At 42.3% G+C, this 24,191-nt stretch overlaps 1 protein-coding gene across 1 annotated transcript in view; it reads right to left on the bottom strand.

The window, feature by feature from the left end:
• The window catches only part of slc12a8 (solute carrier family 12 member 8), a 232,458-nt gene that overhangs the window by 153,756 nt on the left and 54,511 nt on the right, over positions 1 to 24,191 (bottom strand). The window contains exons 2-5 of the mRNA XM_085986505.1: positions 20,710 to 20,949; positions 16,670 to 16,816; positions 9,510 to 9,701; positions 6,972 to 7,203 (exon numbers count right to left, since the gene is read on the bottom strand). Coding sequence (XP_085842631.1) covers positions 6,972 to 7,203; positions 9,510 to 9,701; positions 16,670 to 16,816; positions 20,710 to 20,856 — 718 coding nt within the window. The 5' untranslated portion in view covers positions 20,857 to 20,949. The remainder of the gene's footprint in view (positions 1 to 6,971; positions 7,204 to 9,509; positions 9,702 to 16,669; positions 16,817 to 20,709; positions 20,950 to 24,191) is intronic.

Genomic DNA, 24,191 nt, shown 5'->3' on the forward strand with positions numbered 1-24,191 from the left:
TGAACAATGCCATCAGCCAAATGTATTTTAGCGGTGGCTGCAAAATCTGGTCCTACAAAACAACAGTGACTACACTTCAAAAGTAATTCATTGGCTGTGAAGCACTTTGGGAGGGCCTGAGGATGTGAAAGGCAATATATAAATGTATATTTGTTTGTTCTTGCTTTGAATCACAGTGTTCACTATCTCAGTTCACTGTCTTACCCAATGTTCCCTTTAAGCTGCGCGGCCACACGGTGCTCTGCAGATCCCACACAGCTGGTGAGCCAGCTTTTAAATTGAAAAAAACGTGCATGTGTGGAATTTTCAATGGGCCGCTCAGCCCGTTAAAGGGGCCACACGGCCCAAATAAATTAGAGGGAACATTGGTGTTGCCTTGTCTTAATTTCAAAACTATTAAAAGGTACAGATACCAATTGTTTCCTCTTTCTAATTGCTAATTTGGAAAACTCTGTAGTTTCAACTTTTACATAGCCTATAGGATTTGACATATACAGCTTAGTACATGAACTCTTACCACAAACATGATCCCTACTCTGTTATAAGATAACCCTGAGTCAGTGTGTGCATGTGAGAGACACAGACTAGATTTTTTGATAAATGTGTTACTGAAAGAAAAAAGAAATACTTGCATTTATATAGCGCCTTTCATGACTTCAGGATGTCCCAAAATGCTTTACAGCCAATTAAGTACTTCTGAAGTGTAGTCACTGATGTAATGTACTGCCACAAACTATGTGCCTACCCCATTTTGGATAAAATATTAATGTTGGCTAAATACAGAAATACAATAGAAGGCATAACTTGGAAATGTATTGAATGTAATGGAGGATGAATGTAAAAAAGATACTAGCTTTCCAATGTGGTCTCAATTGCATCAATTCACATTTCCCCCCTCCCCACAAAGAATCCAAATTTACATAAAAAATATAAGTTGGGTGTCTGCCCCTTTAAGAATTTGGTGTAACATTATTTTCAGTCGTATCATAAGTTTCTAAAGGTGTTTGGGTCTTTTCTTGTGGGGCAAAGGGGGATTCTTGTTCTTTAATGGTGCTTTAGTAATGTATTCATATTGATTGAATTAAATATCCAAATTAAATTTATAAAAACTTTGATATTTCCAATTTGTACGCCCTGGATCCAAAATCTGAATCTTTCTAAAAATCATTCCTAGTTAACACTTGCCCGAGAGGCCAAGGTAGTTACCAATTTTAGATACAACGCGTGGGAAATGATAATGGGAAGAAGCCAGCAGCCACAGCGCCGTTTTCTCATTGTCCTGAAATCTGGGTGAAGCAGGGTTACACCCAGATATTATAAACAGAGCTCATTATAAAGTCGAGGTGTTGATCTGCTATCTGATTAGTGTATCTAAATGAAAAAAATAAAAATACATTCACAGGGACATCTCACTGTATCTGGTAATCTCAAACCGCCTTAAAGTTTTCCTGTAAAGACAGTATTTAGACTTAATTTTCAGTCCACATCATGAGCTGTCAACACCCTTTTTAAGAATAGTTTCATCATGTACCAAACAGATTACAGTAAAGCTGTGTGTCATAGAAACTACTGCAGAAAGAATAAAGACATTTATTTTAATAACTGAAGTACCATTTACTGTAGCAAGGCAAGCTTTGACTGGTGTGAGATCTAGATGTGGGCCTTCTCAGATTTATTTCCAATGACCCAAATTTGGCTCAGTCTGGATCAAATCAGTTTGGATGTAGCTGCTACTTTAAAAGAAAAGGAGTCCAACAATATAGATAATTCTTGATGGTTTGGAGAGGGAGGAGTAATATTTCTATGCTTTCCTCTGGTGGGAGGTGGATTAATTGTATGCAAGGCAACTATCACACTGCACATGTAAAGAAGAAAGAACTTGCATTTATATAGTGCCTTTCACAACCCCAGGATGTCCCAAAGCACTTAACAGCCAATGAAATACTTTTGAAGTGTAGGAAACGCGTTAGCCAATTTGCGTACAGCAAGATCCCACAAACAGCAATGAGATACTGATCAGATAATCTGTTTTAGTGATGTTGGTTGAGGGAAGATATTGGCCAGGACAATACTGCAGTCCATGCTCACTATTGTGGAACGGGTGCAGATGGACAAAAAGTGCTATGTGCTCCAAAATATGGCATTATACGATACTCGCTGTCGGCAAGAGGCAAGTAATATTTGTGCTTAACTAGTGATTTAATGGGATGGATGGTGATATGATCACTGGTGGTCAAGGAGCATTTAGGTCACTGTCTATTTCTACACCCAAGAGTGTGACCACCCTACATTGTATACAACAGTAGTACTATGTCCACTTCTGTACCATGCATAACAATAATACTGTGTGAACCCTACACCATGCAGCTCCTGGAGAGTACAACAACTTTAGCCCAGTCCCAGTCTTGATCAGAATCACAGTCATGATCAATTTCTCAAACTATTGCAAGTTTGGGACATAATTTTAAAAAATGATAATGAGGCGTCTTATAGAGACCATTGTTAAAAAGGCCAAGCCCAAATGGTAAACATTGGAGAACCACCTGCATGTTGTTTCTTGTTGAAATAGGTGTTGCACTATTTCCTCTTTTCCTTCCCTCCCAGAAGTGATGTACTCCATTTGGTTGACTGAGTTAAATACATCAGAATTTGCCCAGTGGAGTTCCTCTATAGCTGAGTGGGTAAACGCAATCTGTGTTCCAGCATTGAGCTATACAAACCTTGCCAGGTTCTATCCTTTGTCTTTGTTAAATCAATCAATCAATTTCAGCTGTGACAATGTTAGTGCGCTACAATTGACAAGAGTAGTTTGCTTAATCAGTATCCCATGTCACTGGACTCAATGCTTCTGTATTTCCTGTGGCCTCCTCTCAACTCCTTGTGAGTTTGGTAAATCAGAAACACACCAGGGAATTAGCACTGGGAAAGTTAGTGGAGATCTGTAATGGTGCAGCTAACAGTGCACACTCGAATACAGGAAGGCAGGTTCAGTTCTTTCATTGTATTTCCTACCTCAGCCATCCTTTGCTCTGGGGAGACACAGAGCAGAGGTCTGGAAGAAAGAGGTTAATGAAAGGGAGTGTTGCCGCTGGATGACTTCTGCACACTTAATCGCTGATCTTCCAAATGGCTTTGGAGCAGATCATCCACCTACTTTCACATCCACAGATTGGGAGAGGACAATTAAAACAGGGTGAAAATGAGGAAACAGTGGAAGCACCAAACAATCACAAAGTGAAATAACTGGGATTTCACGGTAGATTGGCTCTTTTTTTAGTTGCAGTTACAGTATCTCAATAATCCCTAAAAAAAAACTTGATTATGTGGCAAAGCTATCTGACTTGAACACAAAAATCTAGTGCAGTACTGAGGGAGTGCTGCACTGTCGGAGGTGCAGTCTTTCAGTTAAGACGTTAAACCGAGGCCCCGTCTGGCCTCAGGTGGATGGTAAAAGATCCCATGACACAATTCAAAGAAGAGCAGGGGAGTTCTCCCCCATTCCCTGGCCAGTATTTACTCCCCAACCAATATCACAAAAAAAAACAGATTATCTGGTAATTATCACAATGCTGTTTATGGGAGCTTGCTGTGTGCAAATTGGCTGTCGCTTTTCCTACATTACAACAGTGACTACACTTCAAAAGTACTTAATTGGCTGTAAAGCGCTTTGGGAGGTCACGAAAGGCGCTATATAAATGCAAGTCGTTCATTCTTTTTTATACCCCCCCGGCACAGACATGATAGGCCGAATGACCTCCTGTGCCGTAAATTTCTATGATTCTCTGTACCTACCTTCTGCTGGCCAATCACAGGCAGTAAATTCTGTGGATCACATGGTCCCACACACCTACTTCCTGCTGGCCAGTCATGGGGCTGTAAATGCTGCAGGTCACTCCATCCACTGTATTAATCTTTCACTGTCCAGTCATATAGGCTATACACACTGCAGCTCAGAGCGGCCTACTAGGTGACTGAAAGAGGATGCAGAGTGGGGAGTGGCACAGTTGAAAAGGAAATCAAGTTTAAAGGAGAAAGGTCAATAATTTTGAGAAAGGTCACAGACAATGAGTTACTACATTTCAAGCAATGATAAATAAATTTATAAATTTAAATGTAGCTCCCAAAATAAATACTAACACTGCAACTTTATGAATAAGTGAACTGAATGAATTTGGCAAATTGGCAAGAATTCAAGTGCAAAAAGGATAATAAAGCATTAAGAATTGAAAGTGAGTTCAAAACTATTCTGTAGGTTTCATTTGATAACCGCTTACTGCAGCTGCACAATTACCAAACTTCATATTTGTCTTGGTACATGAAATGAGACTTATCAGAAATATCAGTTTCTCGATGTACTTTAAACAAGGAAACCGGCACAGAAAGAACAGGGCAAAGCAGACACCCTCAGGGGTCAGCAACTCATCATCGGCTGACAGCCATATCCTTCCTAACCGTGTTAGCAGAGACAGTTACTTCTCCCTCCGTGAAAAGCAAGCTAAAACGAGCAGAGGAAAGTATATTAGTGCTTGAAAAACAAGGGAGAAGGATAAATTGAAACTCTCCTCCTGACAATCATTTATTTAACATAGAGGAATCACAAAACAGGCAGCAACAGTTTCTTCAGCAGCATTTCCTGTAACCTGAGTTTACCAATAAAATCAAGCAAACATAGAAAATCAAGTTAGAGTGCAACTTCCATTCTTTAACATTTAAGCAGGCATTTTAAGCACTGAACACATTTCTTAATGCCAAATGAAAATGTATTTATATAAAAAGCAAGTGATGCAATTTCCTTTTGGTGCTTGGTTGCATTAGATAAGGCTCTGCCTGATTATATTTTTTTCTGTAGACATAACAAAGCTCTCTAAGCAGTTAGTTACCAGAGGCCTGTACAACAGAGACCTCAGCTGGATTCTAAATGTATTGCTGTGCAAGTGTAGGATGTGCAGCATTCAAGCTCTATTGATTGATCAACTATTGGTCCAGTATTTTTCCCCTCCCCCCATTTTGTAAGTTATTTTCTCGTTTTCTTTACAGCCCCTCCACACCATTTTCTGACCAAGGAAGCAAACAGCTGGGTTGTTTCTAAGCATCTGATCAACCACTAGGAGATATGTGAGATAATGCCTTAGAACATTACATTACAACAGTGACATCAAAAGTACTTCATTGGCTGTAAAACGCTTTGGGACGTCCTGAGGTCGTGAAAGGCGCTATACAAATGCAAGTCTTTCTTTCTTTAACAGGGATATTCAACCTTTTGGAGGTGCATCGCAGATACAGAGGTCAAAACTAGTGAGTGGGCTACATATGATTATGAGTAATGTGAGCCACCGTACACAAAAAAAGGGGAGATCACCAAAAATGAGACCCCCACTTTACAAAAAAGCAAGGCCCCTCCTTCCCCACCGGATGCACGTCCCAACAGATTTCCTTGTTCGCCGCTACATGCAACTCCAACTTCCCGGGAGGTGGCAGTTAGCCGGGGAAGCAACTGTCAATACCCAAATAGAGGGAGAGGGTCTGGTAGCGGCTCCATCTCTCTCAAAATAACCAGAAAGATTTACTTGCTGAAGGCCTCGGTCTCAGCCAAGGTCTTCAGTGGAAGGCATCATTTCAATCTTCTGCCCCTTTAAGTCCCTTGTCGGTGCTGCTGTGGCGTTTCTCTTCTCCCCCTCCCCCCTTCCAAATAGCACTGGCGGGCTCCCACTTCACGGCAAGGGTCCCGCCGACAGCTCCAACCCAGAAAAATGGGACCGGGCTGAGGTGGACACAGAGGGGAGGGTGGAACTACTGCCCTGCCAGAACTCTGCCCAAAAAGCAAAATCTAGGCTTGTGTTTTCACCCGTTAATGATACAGTGGCACTGTCAGCAGTTGAAAAGACCAGGGCTAGGATCTGCTCAGCCTCTTAACTAAAGCAGATAGCATGGGAGCACGATGATCTCCTTGTTTTGTGGGAGAAATGAAAAAAAGAAACATATGTGAAAGTAATGCAACAGAACGTAAAACATAAAGATAAAAAAACAAAGGGGGAAAATAATGATTTTAAATTCCTAAATCTACACATTCACAAGTAGCTATCTAAAGCTTCATCTTTGAAGGCCGGCCCGGTAAACTTTTGAGCATAGCAATCCTGTATTGAAGGGGAATTGTTGGCCTAGCATGTCAGCTTTGTAAATATAGTTGCAATTAAATGATCAGTAGTGCAATTATGTCACTGCTTCACCAACTATGCTTTTAAAAATCTCTTAGTTTCTTAAAGATTGGGAAAATTGAAGTAATAATATACCGAGATTTAAACTGGAGGGATAGAAACTTTTTATTGAGTGACAGAGAAATTCTACGTATATTTATTTTACAAGTAATACATATGATAGCCACTTCCTGTAGGTGCAATACTTGGTCGTGACTTTCCAGTCACACTTTGTTGATTGGTTCAAAGTAAAACAGAATTTGACATTTTCAGTATAAATCAGGAGCTCCAATAACACATTATGCATTACATGGTATGACACGCCTGCTATAGTAAAACAGCATATCCTGTAAGCAACACCACAGGATATAGAAAAGCAAAATACTGCGGATGTTGGAAATCTGAAATAAAAACAGAAAATGCTGGAAATACTCAGCAGGTCATCAGCATCTGTAGAGAGAGAAACAGATTTAACGTTTCAGGTCGATGACCCTTCGTCAGAACGGGAGAAATATAGATATATTTAAAATAAAATAAAAATATCTTAATGGTTAATATTAATTTATAATCATTATGTTCAGATAAAAGGAGGAATTCCAATAAATTAGTTCCCTGAATTACCAACAGCATTTTGTGAGTGCCACTGACTGGGACACACAGCATACTGTGAGTGGCAAAGGCCTGTCTTTCTGAAGATTTTATCCACGTATGTAGCCAGGATTTGTTGAACTGCACGTTATACTCCTGCTGACAATGCTGACAAATGTATTTTCTTACCAGGGTCCAGGTGTGTGAAAGTCCCAATAACAAAATCCATCGTAGAGATAGCCAGCAAGGCTAATAGCAGCAGCTGAAATCGAATGATCCATTTGACTCCTGCTAGATTAATTCCCAGTAATCCCAACAGCACAGCAATGGAAATGCCTCGGACTGCCCAGATGTTACTGAGGTTCAACAAGTCAGCAATGGATTCAGCAAAGCCAGTGATATACATAGCACCTGCAACACACTGCAAGAGAGCATTATTTTACCTTTGTCATCAGAAACACTTTTTATTAACATTGTTTGATGACTTTATGATAGGCAGTAGTCTACTAAAAATAATGGCTTACTAATCCATGACCCATTTCATGCCTAATTATTAATGCGCAAGTTTGAATTTCCAAAGTCAGATGACTAGTTAGGCCTCAGCTGGAGTATGGTGTTTAATTCTGGGCACCACACTTTAGGGAGGATGTCAAGGCCATGGAGAGAGTGCAGAAGAGATTTATTAGAATGGTACCAGGGATGAGGGACTTCAGTTACATGGAGAGACTGCAGAAGCTGGGGTTGTTCTCCTTAGACCAGGGAAGGTTAAGAGGAGATTTGATCGAGGTGTATAAAATCATTAATGGTTTTGATGGAGTAACTAAGGGTAAACTGTTTTCAGTGGCAGAAGGGTCGGTAACCGCAGGACGCAGATTTAAGGTGATTGACAAAAGAACCAGAGGTGGCATGAGGAAACATTTTTTTACTCAGCGAGTTGTTGTGATCTGCACTGCCTGATTCAATAGTAACATTCAAAAGGGAATTGGATAAATGCTTGAAGGGAAAAAAATTACAGGGCTATGGGGAAAGGACAGGGGAGTGGGATTAATTGGATAGCTCTACCAAAGAGGCCGAAGTCCTCCTTCTGTGCTGTATCATTCAATGATTCTAGGACTGCAAAGGACAGTACACCTTCATAAGCAGCTCTATCAGCAGACATCCTTATTCAAACAGAAGCACAGAACAGACAAAACCTCACACTTCTCTCTGCCAATAATGCTAGTCTACAATCAGTCAACAGGAGGCAAGATTCAAGTGGAATAAAACTTAAGTACCATCATTGTAAGCTTCTTGCCTGAACTGAACTGCCTTAATGCCACATGACACTCCCAGCCAGTGGCCAGTAAAGAAATGACAAAATCACCTGCTGCTGCAAGCCATAAGAATATAGGGATAGGATGAAGCCATTTAGCCCCTCAAACCTGTTTCGCCATTCAATTGGATCATGGCTGCTCTGTATTGAGCTTTTACTCATGAATAGGCCAAGTATTCCATTCTTCCCCAGTGTGCGTTCTTTACTTGTGTATGAAAGCTGCAAAGCGCATTGATGATTGGCAAATAATGTCAGAAAGACTAGGATTGCTTTACATGTTCCACAAGATGGCACTATGCTGCTAAGCTTTCCTGCACTACAATCAATAGGCAGCTTGGGCATGTAAAGATGGATGGTCACAACTGAAGATGAAAGAAGAACTTTAATTGGTAGTTTATTTATTCCACACTACAACCCAGCTGTCAGTTCTCAGCTATGGGGTATAGGTATAAATCACTAATGCAATGATTCCCACATGTTCCCTGCTAAAGTTGAATTGCTGATTTCATTTACTTAAAACAACAGACTGTGATTTAGATTAAAATATCAAATGGGTTTGTTCCTTTGATCTAATTAACAGGACTGGTGACACAGAAACATAGGCACAAAACTAAGGCCTTGTATTTTTCTTTTTGAACAGAACTAAGATTAGACAAATACTTAAAAAAACAAAACTTTGATAGGCAGGTAGCATTACGTGTACCTTCTAAAGTTGTTTCGCTGTAAATAAACTTGTGGGTGGTCCAGCAGTTACTGTTGGATTTTTCAATCATGGTTTGAATCCCTGCACTGGCAGAAAATTCCTGTGTGAATTACACAAAGGACTTGCCAGGAGTGGACTTTAATGTACCCAGCTGCTCAGTGGTTACTAGCATTGCTGGGAATTCAGCAGCAAACCTGTGTAAATATCGAGATATTGTCTACAGATTTTGCACACTATTGAGACTGGGCCTTCACAGAGAAGTAGGCAGTTTATAAAGGCCGACTGTGGTAAACTTTGATCCAGATACACAATCTTCATGTTGTAATGTATCAATTATAAATTGCCGCTTCCCTTTCTGCACTTTTTTATTTCACACTTTTTTTTTTTTAAACTCACTTCAATTCCTCCATTCCAACAATTCTCTCTGGCCAGCAGCAGTGTAATGTGGCTGAATCCAAATCCACAGCTGGTCCAGAAATGTTCCAGGCATGATCCCCAAATCCCAGATTGATCACTGCCACCATTTTGGAATATAGGGGGTCACTGCTACTGTGACAAGTGAAAGGTAGAGACACCATTCCCATAGAATTCAGTGATTTGATGGTCAAATTCAATATCCACATTTTGCATAGAATTGCCATAAAATCTCTGAACGGATGCAAACAGAATTCTACACGGTTCATAAAAACCACAATCTTGAAATCTTGATTACCTGTCCAAATACGTAGAGAAATCCAAAAGTTCCTCCAACTCGACCTCCCAGAACTGTCGAAAGCATCGAATATACTCCACCATTTCCAAGACAGCACCTCTCCCACACGCCAATTCCAGATATAACTGTTACCAGAGCAACCAAGACAACTAGGGTCACCATAAACATCCCCAGTAGGACGCCGGTATTTCCCTGAAATTGAAAAACGACAAAATCAGTGATCTGATACCAATCAGAGCGCTCATGATAAATTGAACCACACCTCGGCAATGGATACGTATTAGCATTGTCAAAATCAAATTAACATTCCTCTGGAACTACTGGAAAATGTATCTATTTTCGTAACGGCAGCACCTCTCTCCAGGTGTAGAATCATTGACTTGCAGAAAAATAATTCTCCTCAAAGGCAGCACGGGAAACCTAATCCAGTGGTCAGTCATATATCTGTGCAGAGAGATAGTTGGCAGGTATGTGAATGCAGGTATCTGATTTATACAGATCAACCATGATCTAATTGAATGGCAGAACAGGCACAAGGGGTTGAATGGCCTATTCCTGGTCCTAATGTACAGTGAGCAGTGTTAACTTTGGTAGAAGAGCCCCAGAACGGTTGAAACACAGCCTTCTGTGGTAGAGAATTCCACAGGTTCACCACCCTTTGAGTGAAGAAATTTCTCTTCATCGCAGTCCTAAATGTCCTACCCCATATCCTGAGACTGTGACCCTTCGTTCTAGACCCCCCCAGCCAGGGGAAACATCCTCCCTGCATCCAGTCTGTCTAGCCCTGTCAGAATTTTATACGTTTCAATGAGATCCCCTCTCATTCTTCTAAACTCTAGTGAATACAGGCCTAGTCGACCCAATCGCTCCTCATATGACAGTCCTGCCATCCCAGGAATCAGTCTGGTGAACCTTCGCTGCATTCCCTCTTAGGTAAGGAGACCAAAACTGCACACAGTACTCCAGGTGTGGTCTCACCAAGGCCCTGTACAACTGTAGTAAGACATCCTTGCTCCTGTACTCAAATCCTCTTGCAATGAAGGCCAACATACCATTTGCCTTCCTAACTGCTTGCTGCACCTGCATGTTTGCTTTCAGTGACTGGTGTACAAGGACACCCAGGTCCCTTTTCACATCAGCATTTCCCAATCTAGCACCATTTAAATAATACTCTACCTTTCTGTTTTTCCTACCGAAGTGGATAACTTCACATTTATCCACGTTATACTGCATCTGCCATGTATTTGAGGCCGCACCTGGAATACTGCGTACAGTTTTGGTGTCCATACTTAAGAAAGGACATACTTGCTCTCGAGTCAGTACAAAGAAGGTTCACTCGGTTAATCCCGGGGATGAGGGGATGGACATATGAGGAGAGGTTGAGTAGATTGGGACTCTACTCATTGGAGTTCAGAAGAATGAGAGGCGATCTTATTGAAACATATAAGATTGTGAAGCGGTTGGATCAGGTGGATGCGGTGAGGATGTTCCCGATGATGGGTGAAACTAGAACTAGGGGGCATAGTCTTAGAATAAGGGGCTGCTCTTTCAAAACTGCGATGAGGAGGAACTACTTCACTCAGAGGGTGGTAGGTCCATGCAATATGCTGCCCCAAAAAGCTGTAGAAGCTACATCATTACATAAATTTAAAACAGAAATAGACAGTTTCCTAGAAGTAAAGGGAATTAAGGGTTACGGGGAGCGGGCAGGAATTTGGACATGAGTCTAGGTTCGGATCGGTCATGGCCCTGTGGGTAGCGGAGCGGGCCCAGGGGCCGTGTAGCCTGATCCTGCTCCTATTTCGTGTGTCTAATTCTGTTAGATTCAGGAGATGGTTCTGTGATAGTGGATTGGCGGTTAGGATCAGATCAGCCATGATCTTATTGAATGGCGGAGCAGGCTCGAGGGGCCGATTGGCCTACTCCTGCTCCTATTTCTTATGTTCTTATGTTCACTCACTCAACTTGTCTAAATCACCTTGAAGCCTCCTCACAACTTACAATTCCACCTAGTTTCGTGTCATCAGCAAACTTGGAAATATTACATTTGGTTCCCTCATCCAAATCATTGATATATATTATGAATAGCTGGGGCCCAAGCACTGATCCCTACGGTACCCCAGTAGTCACCGCCTGCCACCCTGAAAAAGACCCATTTATTCCTACTCTCTGTTTCCTGTCTGTTAACCAATTTTCAATCCATGCCAGTATATTACCCCCAATCCCAAGTGCTTTAATTTTGCACACCAACCTCTTATGTGGGACTTTATCAAAGGCCTTCTGAAAATCCAAACATTTTTCTACAGCAAGTGCAATCCAAAAGGAATGTGAATAATTGTGCCTGATTGGTTCGACAATCAGTAAAAATGCACTGTATATAAAATATGATGGAAAATTGTAGGTAGTAATTGCTAGTAAAAATTGTTTTGTTCCTTTTTAACCTTGGGAGTACTGTGCACAGTTTTGGTTGCCATATCATAAAAAGGATATAGAGGCACTGGAGAGGGTGCGAAAAAGATTTACAGGAAGATACCAGAACTGCGAGGTTGTACCCATCAGGAAAGGAAGAACAGGCTGGGTCTCTTCTCTTAAAAAAGAGAAGGCTGAGAGGTGAATAGTATAGATACATTTAAGAGGAAGCTGGAGAAGGGAATAGAGGGTTATGCTGATATAGTTAGATGAGGAAGGATGGGAGGAGGCTCGAGTGGAGCATAAATGCCAGCATGGACTGGATGAACTGCATGGCCTGTTTCTGTGCTGTATATTTTCTGTAATTCTATGTTAACTCTTGCCTATTTCCATCATTTCAGTTTTCCAAGTGCTTTCGATCATCCTGGTCATCTTACTGCCTGCAGATCTAATCCTGATACCACTGCAAACCTTCAGTCATTTGTCTATGGGGTTATATCTTTCGTTACTGAGTAATTTATTGAAGGAATACTTTAAAGCACTCATTTCAGGTTATATACCCTTATATTACTGACACATAACACTTCAGTGCATGCCATAAAACACACGCTCTGGACAATATTTATCCCTCAACCAACACCACTAATTACGGTTTATCAGGACATTTATTTCATTGCTGTTTGTGAAATTTTGCTGTGTTCAAATTGGTTGCCATGTTTGCCTACATTGCAACAGTGACTACACTTCAAAAGTACTTTGTTGGCTGTGAAGTGCTCTGGAATGCCCCGAGATTGCGAAAGGCGCTATATAAATGCAAGTTCAAGTTCAATATATTATTTACAGAGCTAGCCAACCGGCTCTCAAATTTTGTGCATTTCAAGTCCAATAAAAGCCATCACTTAATTTGATCCATCTTCATTTTTGTGACAAAATCTGGTTGCACTAACCACTTTTAAATTATCATCTAATAAAATGTGGTGAAGTATTGAAAATAATTAGGACTTTATGAAATAAGTAGCATTACAAAGGAAGTGACTAAAATTGTGAATATACAGGTTATAGATCCACTGCTATTGCATAGTATTACATAGTATTTACAGCACAGAAACAGGCCATTCGGCCCAACAAGTCCATGCTGGTGTTTATGCTCCACACAAGCCTCCTCCCACCCCTCTTCATCTATCCCTATCAACACATCCTTCTATTCCTTTCTCCCTCACGTGTTTATCTAGCTTCCCCTTAAATGCATCTATGCTATTCACCTTAACTACTCCTTGTGGTAGCGTGTTCGACATTCTCACCACTCTCTGGTAAAGAAGTTTCTCCTGAATTCCCAATTGGATTTATTAATGACTATCTTATATTTGTGGCCTCTAGTTCTGGTCTCCCCCACAAGTGGAAACATCTTCTCTACGTCTACCCTATCAAACCCTTTCATAATCTTAAAGACCTCTATCAGGTCACCCCTCAGTCTTTTCCTTTCTAGAGAAAAAGAGACCCAGCCTGTTCAATCTTTCTGTCTGTCGGACATAAATACAGCTCAAGTTCATGGTTTAATCTTGAGCTCAATTTCATAGAAATTTGGGTTCATATTATATGTCAGGAATTTTGGTAATAGGAAGTAGATTTAGGAAACTATTCTTAATATTTATTGCAGTATTTATTGCAGTTCATCTGCTAATGCTCAGCAAAGCAATAGAAAGGATGTCACACTGTACTAAGTGCATACCAAAGAGCCATGGTCATAGTATCTGAATTATGCACAGATTCATTTAAACTATGAAAACAAACCAAAATGTTTAATTCCAAGACTACTAAAGCCACTGACTTTCATCCTTCGTACAACAGAAAGTAGAGAGGATGAGAGGCAACCATTCAATGTTTCATTAAAAGCTGCATGGAAAAGACACTGAATACTGGATGTAAAAAATGTACCATCCATCCCCATCATTACATTAACAGGGGAGCTGCCAGATTAATATATTGAATATTTTCACTAACACCCCACTTCTTCATACTTGGTAAAGGTCAAAAAATGATGCTAAAGATTCAAAAGTTACTGAAACTAGTGCGAGGAGCTCATGGACTTCTTTGTCACTAAGATTGTGACCATCTGTTGAGCTGCCTCTGCCTTATCCTTCCCTCCTTTGCCCACCAAGCCAAACTTCCCCCAAGGTTCCCCCTGTCCTATGGCTGAGCCCACATCTTTCTCTAGTTTCTCTATCACCTCCCTCAATGCCTCTCCAAGCTCATCTTGTCCATGAGACGCTCTTGCTCCTTCGACCCTATCCCCACTACACTGCTAACCACCCAACGTTACTTCCTGGCCCCCATGCTAGCTGGCATTGTAAACAGTTCCCTCTTCTCAGGCACTGTCGCCCTCCCTTTAAAATCTTCACCTCCCTCCTCAAAAGACTCACCCTTGACCCATCTGTCCTTGCAAACTGCCGCACCATCCCCAACCTTCCTTTTGTCTCCAAAATCCTTGAACGTGTTGTCGCCTCCCAAATCCACACCCATCTTTCCCGCAAATCCATGTTTGAACCTTTTCAATCAGGTTTCCAGCCCTGTCACACACTGAAATGGCCCTAATCAAAGTCATAAATGACATCCTCTGTGACTGTGGCCATAGTGCACAATCCCTCCTCATCCTTCTCGACCTCATTGTCCAGCCAAGTGTCACTGCACTCACCTGGTTCCACTCTTACCCATCCGGTCATAACCAGACAATCTCCTGCAATGGATTCTCTTCCAATCCCCGCACCATTACCTTTGGAGGCCCCCAAGGATCCATCTTTGCCACCCTCTTATTTCTCATCCAAATGTTGCCTTTTGGTGACATCATCCGAAGACATAACACCAGGTTCCACATATACGTTGATGACACCCAGCTCCGGCCTCTTATGCATCCCCCAATTCCTTCGCTCGATCATTGGTGGCCATGCCTTCAGTCATCTAGGCCCTAAGCTCCAGAATTACCCCCTATCCACCTCACTACCTCTTTCTCCTCCTTTAAGACCCTCTTAAAGCCCACTTCTTTGACCAAGCTTTTAGTCACGCCTGCTAATAGCTCCTTCCTTAACTCTGTCTCAATTTTTGTCCGATTATGCTCCTGTGAAGCATCTTGGGACATTTTCCTACGGTAATGGTGCTATATAAATGCAAAAATTAATGTCCAAGTCAGACCTTTTGGAGTTGTCTGGTATATGAATTTGTTTACTGCAGGAAGCAGTTGAAATTCATTGGGGAAAAAAATGTTAGCAACCATTTTGGGTCGCAAACATCGCGTAAAATAGCGCTGGCGATCGCTCGCTTCAGTTTTTGCCACCCAAGAGGGAGGTGGAGCGCTAATTCAAGCGCTCCACTTCCTTCTTAGAGCACCAACCCCGAATATCGGGGTGGTGCGTTCTGCAGCGCTATGCACTGGGCCACGTAGCGCTGCCGTATGGAAGGGCTCTTCCCCTCATTAAAGGGAAGGCCCAAGCCCACAATTCTGCGGGGCCCTACCTGAACCACCGGGGAGCGGGATGCCGTGCCAGCAGCCCGGCACTCAAGAGGAGGTGGCACGGACCCGGTGTTCAAAGGCGCAACGGGCCGTGACAAGTAAGTTGGACAATTTTATTCCCCTGCCCGCCACCTCCCTTTTACTTACGCCCCGCAAGCCTCCTGCCGCTCCGTTCCCTCCCCCTGAATCAGTCGCTGTCATCGCCCAATGCAGATTCAGGGGCCGTGGGCCAATTTTGCAGGCAGGGTGAAAACGGGGCGCTGCGCACGGTGATGACATCATCATCGCCTGCTCAGCGGAGCGTGGTGCTACCGGTTACCACCACCGCTAAACTCCCACTAAATTTAGTGGAAGTCGTTAGCGGTGCCGCGCCCGGGCGAAAAGTCGTTTGCGCCCCGTTACCGTCCTCGGGGGGTGCTAACGAAAGGCGCAAATGCACCAAATTTCTAGCCCATTATTTATAATGGCATCCCTCAGAATGCCCATTTTTTAAAAAGCAAATACAAGAACTAGAAATGTTTAATACCTTAATTGCCCTGACTACTGAGTTGATGAAACTGATCTTTAGAGTGCCAGAAAACTGCACAAGAGGTATTAGGTTTTGCTGTAATCTTTAGTTCCCTGCTTCACAATGCCCATTCCACTTTTGAACTATGATTCTAATCATGGAATAACGTTAATAGTTCACCATTCCTGTTGTTTACCAGCTGATTAAAATACTCTATATCTAATATGAAAACAAAACAAAATGAAACGGTAACACTAAATTTCAAGCATCAAGTTAATTATTTATTTCAATATATAAAATATAATCATGTTTGTGAAAGTCGGATTACTTCATACAAGTGAAAAATTATACCAAACAAATTAAACTTGAGGTAAAAAAAAGTCTAAAAATTTGATAACATCAAATTAGGAGTCAGTCTCCATAATTAGGTCCAAAATTCAAACAACCTATTCAACTGACTTTTTTTTAAACTTCCTATCTGTGACAGATTTGTGTGGGTTTTATGTCTTCTGCTCTCACATTGATTAATGTAGGTGTAAAATTCCTTTGTGCCCTTTATAAACGCTGTCGCAAATCCATTTATTTTAAATAGGTTAAGAAATGCAATGTTAGCACACAAAGGAATTTTACACAAATAGATTAAGTGGTACACTATCAGAGGAAATTAAAACCCTGGAATTAAAATTCAGCATGTTGAAGTCAACATAGCTGTAAAAGTTGTGAAAAATATACACTTACCACAAGCCACCCAGTCCGCAGGAAGAGAACCACTCCAAAGATGTTGATCATACAAGTTGTGAATACTCCATCCCATGTTCCAAATAGCACTGGTTCCCAGACAAATATCTTAACTTTCCACCAGGGCTTAACATGGGACTGGGATACCTGTTTGGCAAATTAACACCACTGTCCAGTTAGTATCCTAGTACATAATATACAGTGCTTCCAAAAGACAAAAGACTCATGTGGAAACCATTCTATTTTATCCCGGTAGCTATTTTATCCCTAGTTCTTCATAAATCAGATCAAATAACTAACATCTTGCTATATAAGGAGGATTCCCAGTGATAGCAGGATTGTAAAATAGCAACTGCACATTTGATGCATGAGAGCCTACATATGGAAATACATTTATAGCAGCTTTTTATGAATGGCAGTTTTGAAATCGTTTATAACAGTGTTTAAGTAGGATATTAAATATAATTTAATTTTTAACATCTAATTATCTAAATTAGTAATAAAGTAAACACTTTGCAACTGTGCTCATAACATATTTTATGGGACAACATTCTAGTTGCTATAAGCTGCTGACGTGGTTGTACTAATACCTAACTGCATCAAACATCTGTTGACTGTGACCTTGCTTTATACCCAAGGCATTTACTTTAGACTACCTTTGTTCAAATAAATGGATAAATGTTCATTTGAATTTATAACATGTGCTGTTCCACTTTTCAAAAACTCTATCTCCCTAAAAAAGTGTTTACATGATTACAGTACAACTGTCCATAAAATAGAGAAAACAGAAAATATGTAGGGACAGATCTAATAGATTACAGTAATACATTGTGACTGCATTGAGAGTTTTAAAATCTACACTTTAATTAATTTTAATGCAAAAGTCACAGAGCATATTGCAATATGGCCAAGCATGCTGCCTTTTTAGAACTTATGTTCAATATCAATTTTAAATGTCTTGCTTTATACGGCCGTGGTAGTTAGATCAGATTGACAGTGTTGGAGCTAAGGGGCCATGTACCCTGATACATATACTGTGGGAATGCCCAAGGCTCATGTCTTTTTAGACTAGAGTGGTGAATATCTTAAAGTTTATGACCTGAATCCACATTCCTCAATCAGTTCTAAGAAATACCAAAGTTCAACCTTTTCATAGAAGACATCAGAAACTGCTATTAGCTGTCCAAAATGAATGTTACTCTCCTGGAAAAGCCAGGTGGGATACATAGGGCCTGAATTTGCGATCGGAGGCTTACCGCGGGGCGGATGCCTCTGAACCGTTATGGCAAAGCCATCAAGAGACTCTTGCAGTAACGTTTATAATTGTCTTTAACCATAGTTGTTACCTTTAAGTGTTTGCTCTGTTCAAACAGCGCGGGATCGATAAAATCGCGATCTGACGCGATGACGTCATCACGCGGGGCACGTGACGTTCCCAACGGCGGGAAACGTGATGACGTCATGACGTCAGGGGGGTAGGGCGTTTCAGTCAGTCCTCGTGGATCCAGCTAGTGTACAGACCTGTGTGGAGTTTCTCCTGCGTTCTTTTGTTTGTAACTGTTTCAGTACATTAAACCACGTTTGTTTAACTGTCAGTTTCAACCGCTGTATTTTCGTAGTAGTATGAAGACACCTACACTGTAATAAATCTACGTGCCTACCTGATGGTCCTGGATCCACGGAGACTCGCGCTCCTAGGCCTCTATGCGTAGGCCTGCGTAGAGGCTCACGTATCCCAGGGGCGCATGTGGTTCGCAAGCATCCCTGGGATCACGTGGGCTGGCCCAACCAACCAATCAGGAAGGGGATTCCCATTATGCTTATGGGGATTCCATTTACGTACGGAGTCCCCATAAGCTTAATAGGAATCACCCAAAAAACACATTTTTACAGCACTGAAATAAAAAATGTTTGAAATTAATTAAAACACTATTTAATTAAACATTTAATACAAAAATTTTATTTTTTGAAAAATGAATTTAAACATTTTCCAAGGTGCCAAAAATAACAAACTTATTTTACAGGTTTTTGAATGTTAAAATGATCTACAAAAAATTTATTTTAATATTTATTTTCACCTGTACACTGGTAAAAGAAGGCCTTACGCCTGCTTTTACCAGGCATAAGAGTTTCATGGGCATTCGCCAACGGATGTCCATTTCCCAGGGATGCGGAGGATCTGTCAAGAAGATTGCAAGTTCCGGGTTTTGCACAGCACATGTAGAAACCTGAAACTTGCGAGGCACGTACTCACGCACGCAGTCATAGGCCCCAGAAAATCCGGACCATAGTTTTCCAGTGAGTGTACATTGCTATATGAAATGGTAAGATTAGAATCTATCCTTACACATGAAGACCAGGGTGAAATTTGTCCAGATCCCTTCCCTCTTAATTTTTCTTAATTTGGATAAGATGGCTAAATTTGAATACCTGGCTTCTTTCTGATGTTTTTGAAGGATGAGGTGGCCTACTAAAATATGCATTAATTTCTTTGCCTTGAATAGTTTGTTTAATGTTAACACAAAGTTTTCTGAAAAATCTTAAACTACAATTTGTAAAAAATACTTTGATAGTGCATAAAAATGGTTTGGATCAAAATGTTGATGCTGTATAGAAAGACAAATGCAATAATACAGGACATATAGCTAGCTCCGAAAATAAAAGGTAATTTTATGAGTTTACACACCCAGCAAGTGAGGTTGTGCGCCAGGAGAGCAAAATCGTAAAATTCCCCCTATGTAGATATTGCTCAAAATAATTGGTCCTAAATCTAGACTTTTTTTAAAAAAAAATATGCAAGGAACTCTAGGGCAGAAATTACTGCCTGTGATATCAATGAATGAAAGCTTAGCATTTTCACTGGCCATTTTAACAAAGTCATTACCCAGTTTATTTTAAATTGGTTCATGACTTTCAAATGTTTGTCTCCCATTATGGCCAGCAGTGATTTTTAACCTTATATTCCATCAGTTGCTGCATCTACTATTAAACACCAACTGCAATATTCAATGATGTAAGTTTTAGGTTTTTTGGCACAATTAGTTGTTTGTTAAATGGATATAATGCAATTCAAAACTATTTGGGTCATATTACAATATTCTTCTTTCGAGAATGATCACATAAATTTCAACTATTCCATGCTACTTGATGGAAAATTTATTCACTGCACTTTTACTTAAACTGGATATAAGTATGTGCATCATGCTAATGACAAATTTATTTAAACGTGATCTGACCCATCAATATTTCAGGTATGCAGCCCAGTGTGGCATTTCTGAAAATGATGAAAAAGTGAAAGAAAATCAGTGCATTTTACTTCCTGGTTTGCTGTCTGCGAGAATTCTTCAATATGATTGGCTGCTTAGCCTGCTTGATGACATTATTGTTGCTGGACACTGGAAATCCCCTAGACTTGGCATCAGATTCAAATTAACGTCGGGAGAGGTGAAATCGACGTCACAGAGATCGCTATGTCTTTGTGGGCAGCTTTCTTAGAGGTCAGCGGCAAGCACCATCACTTCGCCACTGACTGCAAAATCTGAACCAATGTCTCAAAAGCTTTTCAATTGCTGTTGTTATGTAAGCTTCAATGGCTGTTGATTAAATCATGTGTTTCACATGAAAGAAGATTTCTTTAAAAAAAAAAAATGGAAACCTGAACGAAATACAGAAAATATTGGAAGTACACAGTAGGCCCACCAGCATCAGAAAAGAGAAAAGGTAGATTCATGTTTTAAGTGTTGACTCTATCAGAATATTCTGATGTGGGGTTTCTATCTGAACTGTTAAGCTGTCTTTTCTCTTTTCGGATGCTGGCAAAACTCCTGCAATTCCAGAATATTTTCTCTTTTATTTCAGATTAACAACAGTTTTCTGTCGTAGATTCAACAGACTGACTAACCTTCTTTATTTAAGACTTTTCCAGCCTCCAGAGATAGATTTTCATTCTATCAGCCTTTGGAACTAAACCCAGGTGAAGATCCTGCTCAAAAAAGTTATACAAGAGACAATAATTACATAAATCTGTTAGTCAAATTCACCTGTGCAGCTTCATGGAAAAGTTCCTGCACGTGCCCAGTACTTCTAGATCCATGGGAACTATTTAGTAGTAATGTTGCTTTATCCGTTACCGCTGAATTACACTTCAGATTCCAGTCTTCTTCCATACTGTGGAAATGGTGAAGCATCCAGCCAAACAGTAAAGGGATATATACGTCAACGCCTAGGTTTGATCAAAGTGCCATTTATCTTCATGAAAAGAAGCCACTTCATTCTTTACCCTAAAATAAAACACAAGTTTTTAGATATTCAATCTATTGTTACATATTATTCAGTTAAGAACTTAATTCCAGAAGTTTCTAACAGGTGTTAATATGAATTATATGCTGATGCTCCTTTTCAACAAATATTGGCCTGATCACATCTCTCAGAAACCTCTCAAAGCGCTTTGCATACAGGATATACTTTTCAAAGATAGTGATTGTTACTGTATAGGCAAACACCTGGGCCTAGAAATTCACTATAGCCCCGTTTGGGGCGCCAGCCTCGCCAGGGCGCTAAAAGTAGCGCCCCGGAAGCAGTCGTGGCCGTCCGCCGGAAATTCAGTTTGCGCACCCCAGAGGGAAGCGCAGCGCTACTGGAGGCGCCCCGCATCCCTCTTGGGGCGCTGCAGCTGAATATCGCTGCGCAACGTGCCGCAGCGCCACATGCTGCGGCACGGCGTGCTGCGGTACTGTAGGCCTTCCTCCCCTTCTTAAAGGGGAGGGGCCTTGTGCAGCGCGATCGAGGATCGCGAGTGCCTGCAAAAGAGCCCGGCACCGAGGAGAAGTGCCGGGCTCTTGGAACGCAGTCAGCACTCCGCGGGGGGTGGGGGCCCGGCGTTAAAGCAGGTGGCACATCTAAATCTCGCGATCAGGGCGTTAGCGGGGCGCTGCACACACCGATGACGTCATCGGTAGCGGTGCAGCGCTAACGGCTAGCGCTGCCATTGGCGTTCCGCTGAATTTAGCGGGAGGCGCGGCCAGTGGCTCCCGACCCACTTAGCACCCTCTTAAGGCACTAATGGGTGGCGCAGCCCACTGAATTTCTAGGCCCTAGATTCCAGAAAGAGATGGATGGCCAATTAATCAATTTTTAATGGTATTAACTGAGGAATTAATGTTGGCCAGGACATGAGGGAAACGCTGCTTTTCCTCCAACAGTGCATAAGACCTCTAACATCAAACAAAACTATTAGAACCATCAGAAACAACTCGTCTGAAAGACAGCATCTCTGACAATACAAGTCTTCTTCAGTACTGCGCATTGCAGCGTCAGCCTAGATTAGAGTCATAGAGTCATTAACGGCAGAGTAGGAGGCCATTCGGCCCATCGAGTCCATGCTGGCTCTCTGTAGAGTAATCCAGTCAGTCCCATTCCCCCGCTCTATCCCCATAGCCCTGCAAGTTTATTTCCCTCAAGTGCCTATCCAGTCTCCCCTTGAAAACATTGTGTGTCTCCGCTTCCACCACTTCAGTCAGCAGCGAATTCCAAGTCATCACCACTCGCTGCGTCAAAAAGTTTTTCCTCACGTCCCCCCTGTATCTCTTGCCCAAAACCTTAAATCTGTGTCCCCTAGTCCTTGTACCATCAACTAGTGGGAACAGCCTTTCCAAACCCGTCATAATCTTGTACACCTCTATCAAATCACCCCTCAATCTCCTTTGCTCCAATGAAAACAAATCCAGCTTCTCCAACCTGTCCTTGCAGCTAAGGTCCCCCATCCCCAGAACCATTCTGGTAAATCTCCTCTGCACCCTCACAAGGGCCTTCACATCCTTCCTGAAGTGTGGTGACCAGAACTGGACGCAATACTCCAGTTGTGGCCTAACCAGCGCTTTATAAAGGTTCAGCATAACTTCACTATTTTTGTACTCAATCTTCTTCTTCTTCTTCTTAGGCAGTCCCTCAGAACCAAGGATGACTTGCTTCCACATTAAAAATGAGTTTGCAGGTGACTGATGAGTCCAATGCGGGACCTACAGTCTCTGTCACAGGTGGGGCAGACGGTGGTTGAAGGGGCGGGTGGGTGGGGTGCTTGGGTTGATGTGCGCTCCTTGCACTGCCTGCGCTTGGCTTCCGCTTGCTCCCGACGAAGAGACTCGTGGTGTTCGGCGCCTTCCCGGATGCTTCTACTCCACTTTGTGCGGTCTTGGGGAGAGGGATTCCCAGGTGTCAATGGGGATGTTACACTTTTTCAAGGAGGCTTTGGAGGGTGTCCTTGAAGCGTTTCCTCTGCCCACCTGGGGCTCTCTTGCCGTGCCGGAGCTCCGAGTAGAGCGTTTGTTTTGGGAGTCTCGTATCGGGCATGCGGACAATGTGACCCATCCATCGGATCTGATTGAAGCTTTGACCACGCTCAATGCTGGGGATGTTGGCCTGAGCAAGAACACTGACGTCGGTGTGCCTATCCTGCCAATGGATTTGCAGGATCTTGCGGAGGCAGCATTGGTGGTACCTCTCCAGTGCTTTGAGGTGCCTGCTGTACATGGTCCATGTCTCTGAGGCATACAGCAGGGCGGGTATCACTGCTGCTCTGTAGGCCATGAGCTTAGTGCCGGGTTTGAGATCCTGGTCTTCAAACACTCTCTTCCTCAGGCGACCGAAGGCTGCACTGGCACACTGAAGGCGGTGTTGGACTTCGTCGTCGACGTCTGCCCTTGTTGACAGTAGGCTCCCGAGATATGGAAAGTGGTCCATGTTGTCCAAGGCCTTGTCGTGGATTTTGATAATCGGGGGGCAGTACTGTGTGGCGGGGGCAGGTTGGTAGAGGACCTTTGTCTTACGGCCAGGCTCTGTCATAACCAACACCTTGTTCTGTCAGAGAGATGAGTACAAGGCTTCATGGCAGCACCCTCCCTTCAAGCACTGGCATCTGCTGGACTACGTCATTGTCCGAGCGATGGACCACAAGGACGTCCGCATCACCCGCGCCATGACAGGAGCCGACAACTGCTGGACAGACCACCGCCTAATCCGCTCTGTCATCTCCATCAATGTAGCCCCAAAACAGCAGCGGCAACAGAAACAATGCCGCAGGAAAATTAACGCTGGAGCACTCAAAGACCCCGTTAAGAAAGCCCGATTCAACCTGTGCCTCCAAAACAACCTGACGACTCCCAGTGATGCAGAGACACAGAGTGCCCACAGCACCTGGTCTGCACTCAAGGCCTCCATAATCAGCACCTGTGAAGAGATGCTCGGTCACTCGACCAGGAAACACCAAGACTGGTTCGACGAGAACGACCAGGAGATCCAGGAGCTAATAAGCCGCAAGCGCAAGGCATTCCTGACCTGGAAACAGCAACACAACTCGAGAGCAAGAAAGCAGCTCTACAGACGCCTGAAGGCCGAGGACCAACAAAAAATTCGCGACCTAAAGAACAGATGGTGGGTGGAGAAAGCACAGGAGATCCAGCAGCTAGCCGACAACCATGATGTTCGTGGATTCTTTAGCACAGTAAAGACCATCTACGGCCCAAGC

Source organism: Somniosus microcephalus, chromosome 4 (genome assembly GCF_052327205.1).
Source record: "Somniosus microcephalus isolate GS21.2 chromosome 4, FLI_Smic_1.0, whole genome shotgun sequence".
Taxonomy (NCBI): domain Eukaryota; kingdom Metazoa; phylum Chordata; class Chondrichthyes; order Squaliformes; family Somniosidae; genus Somniosus; species Somniosus microcephalus.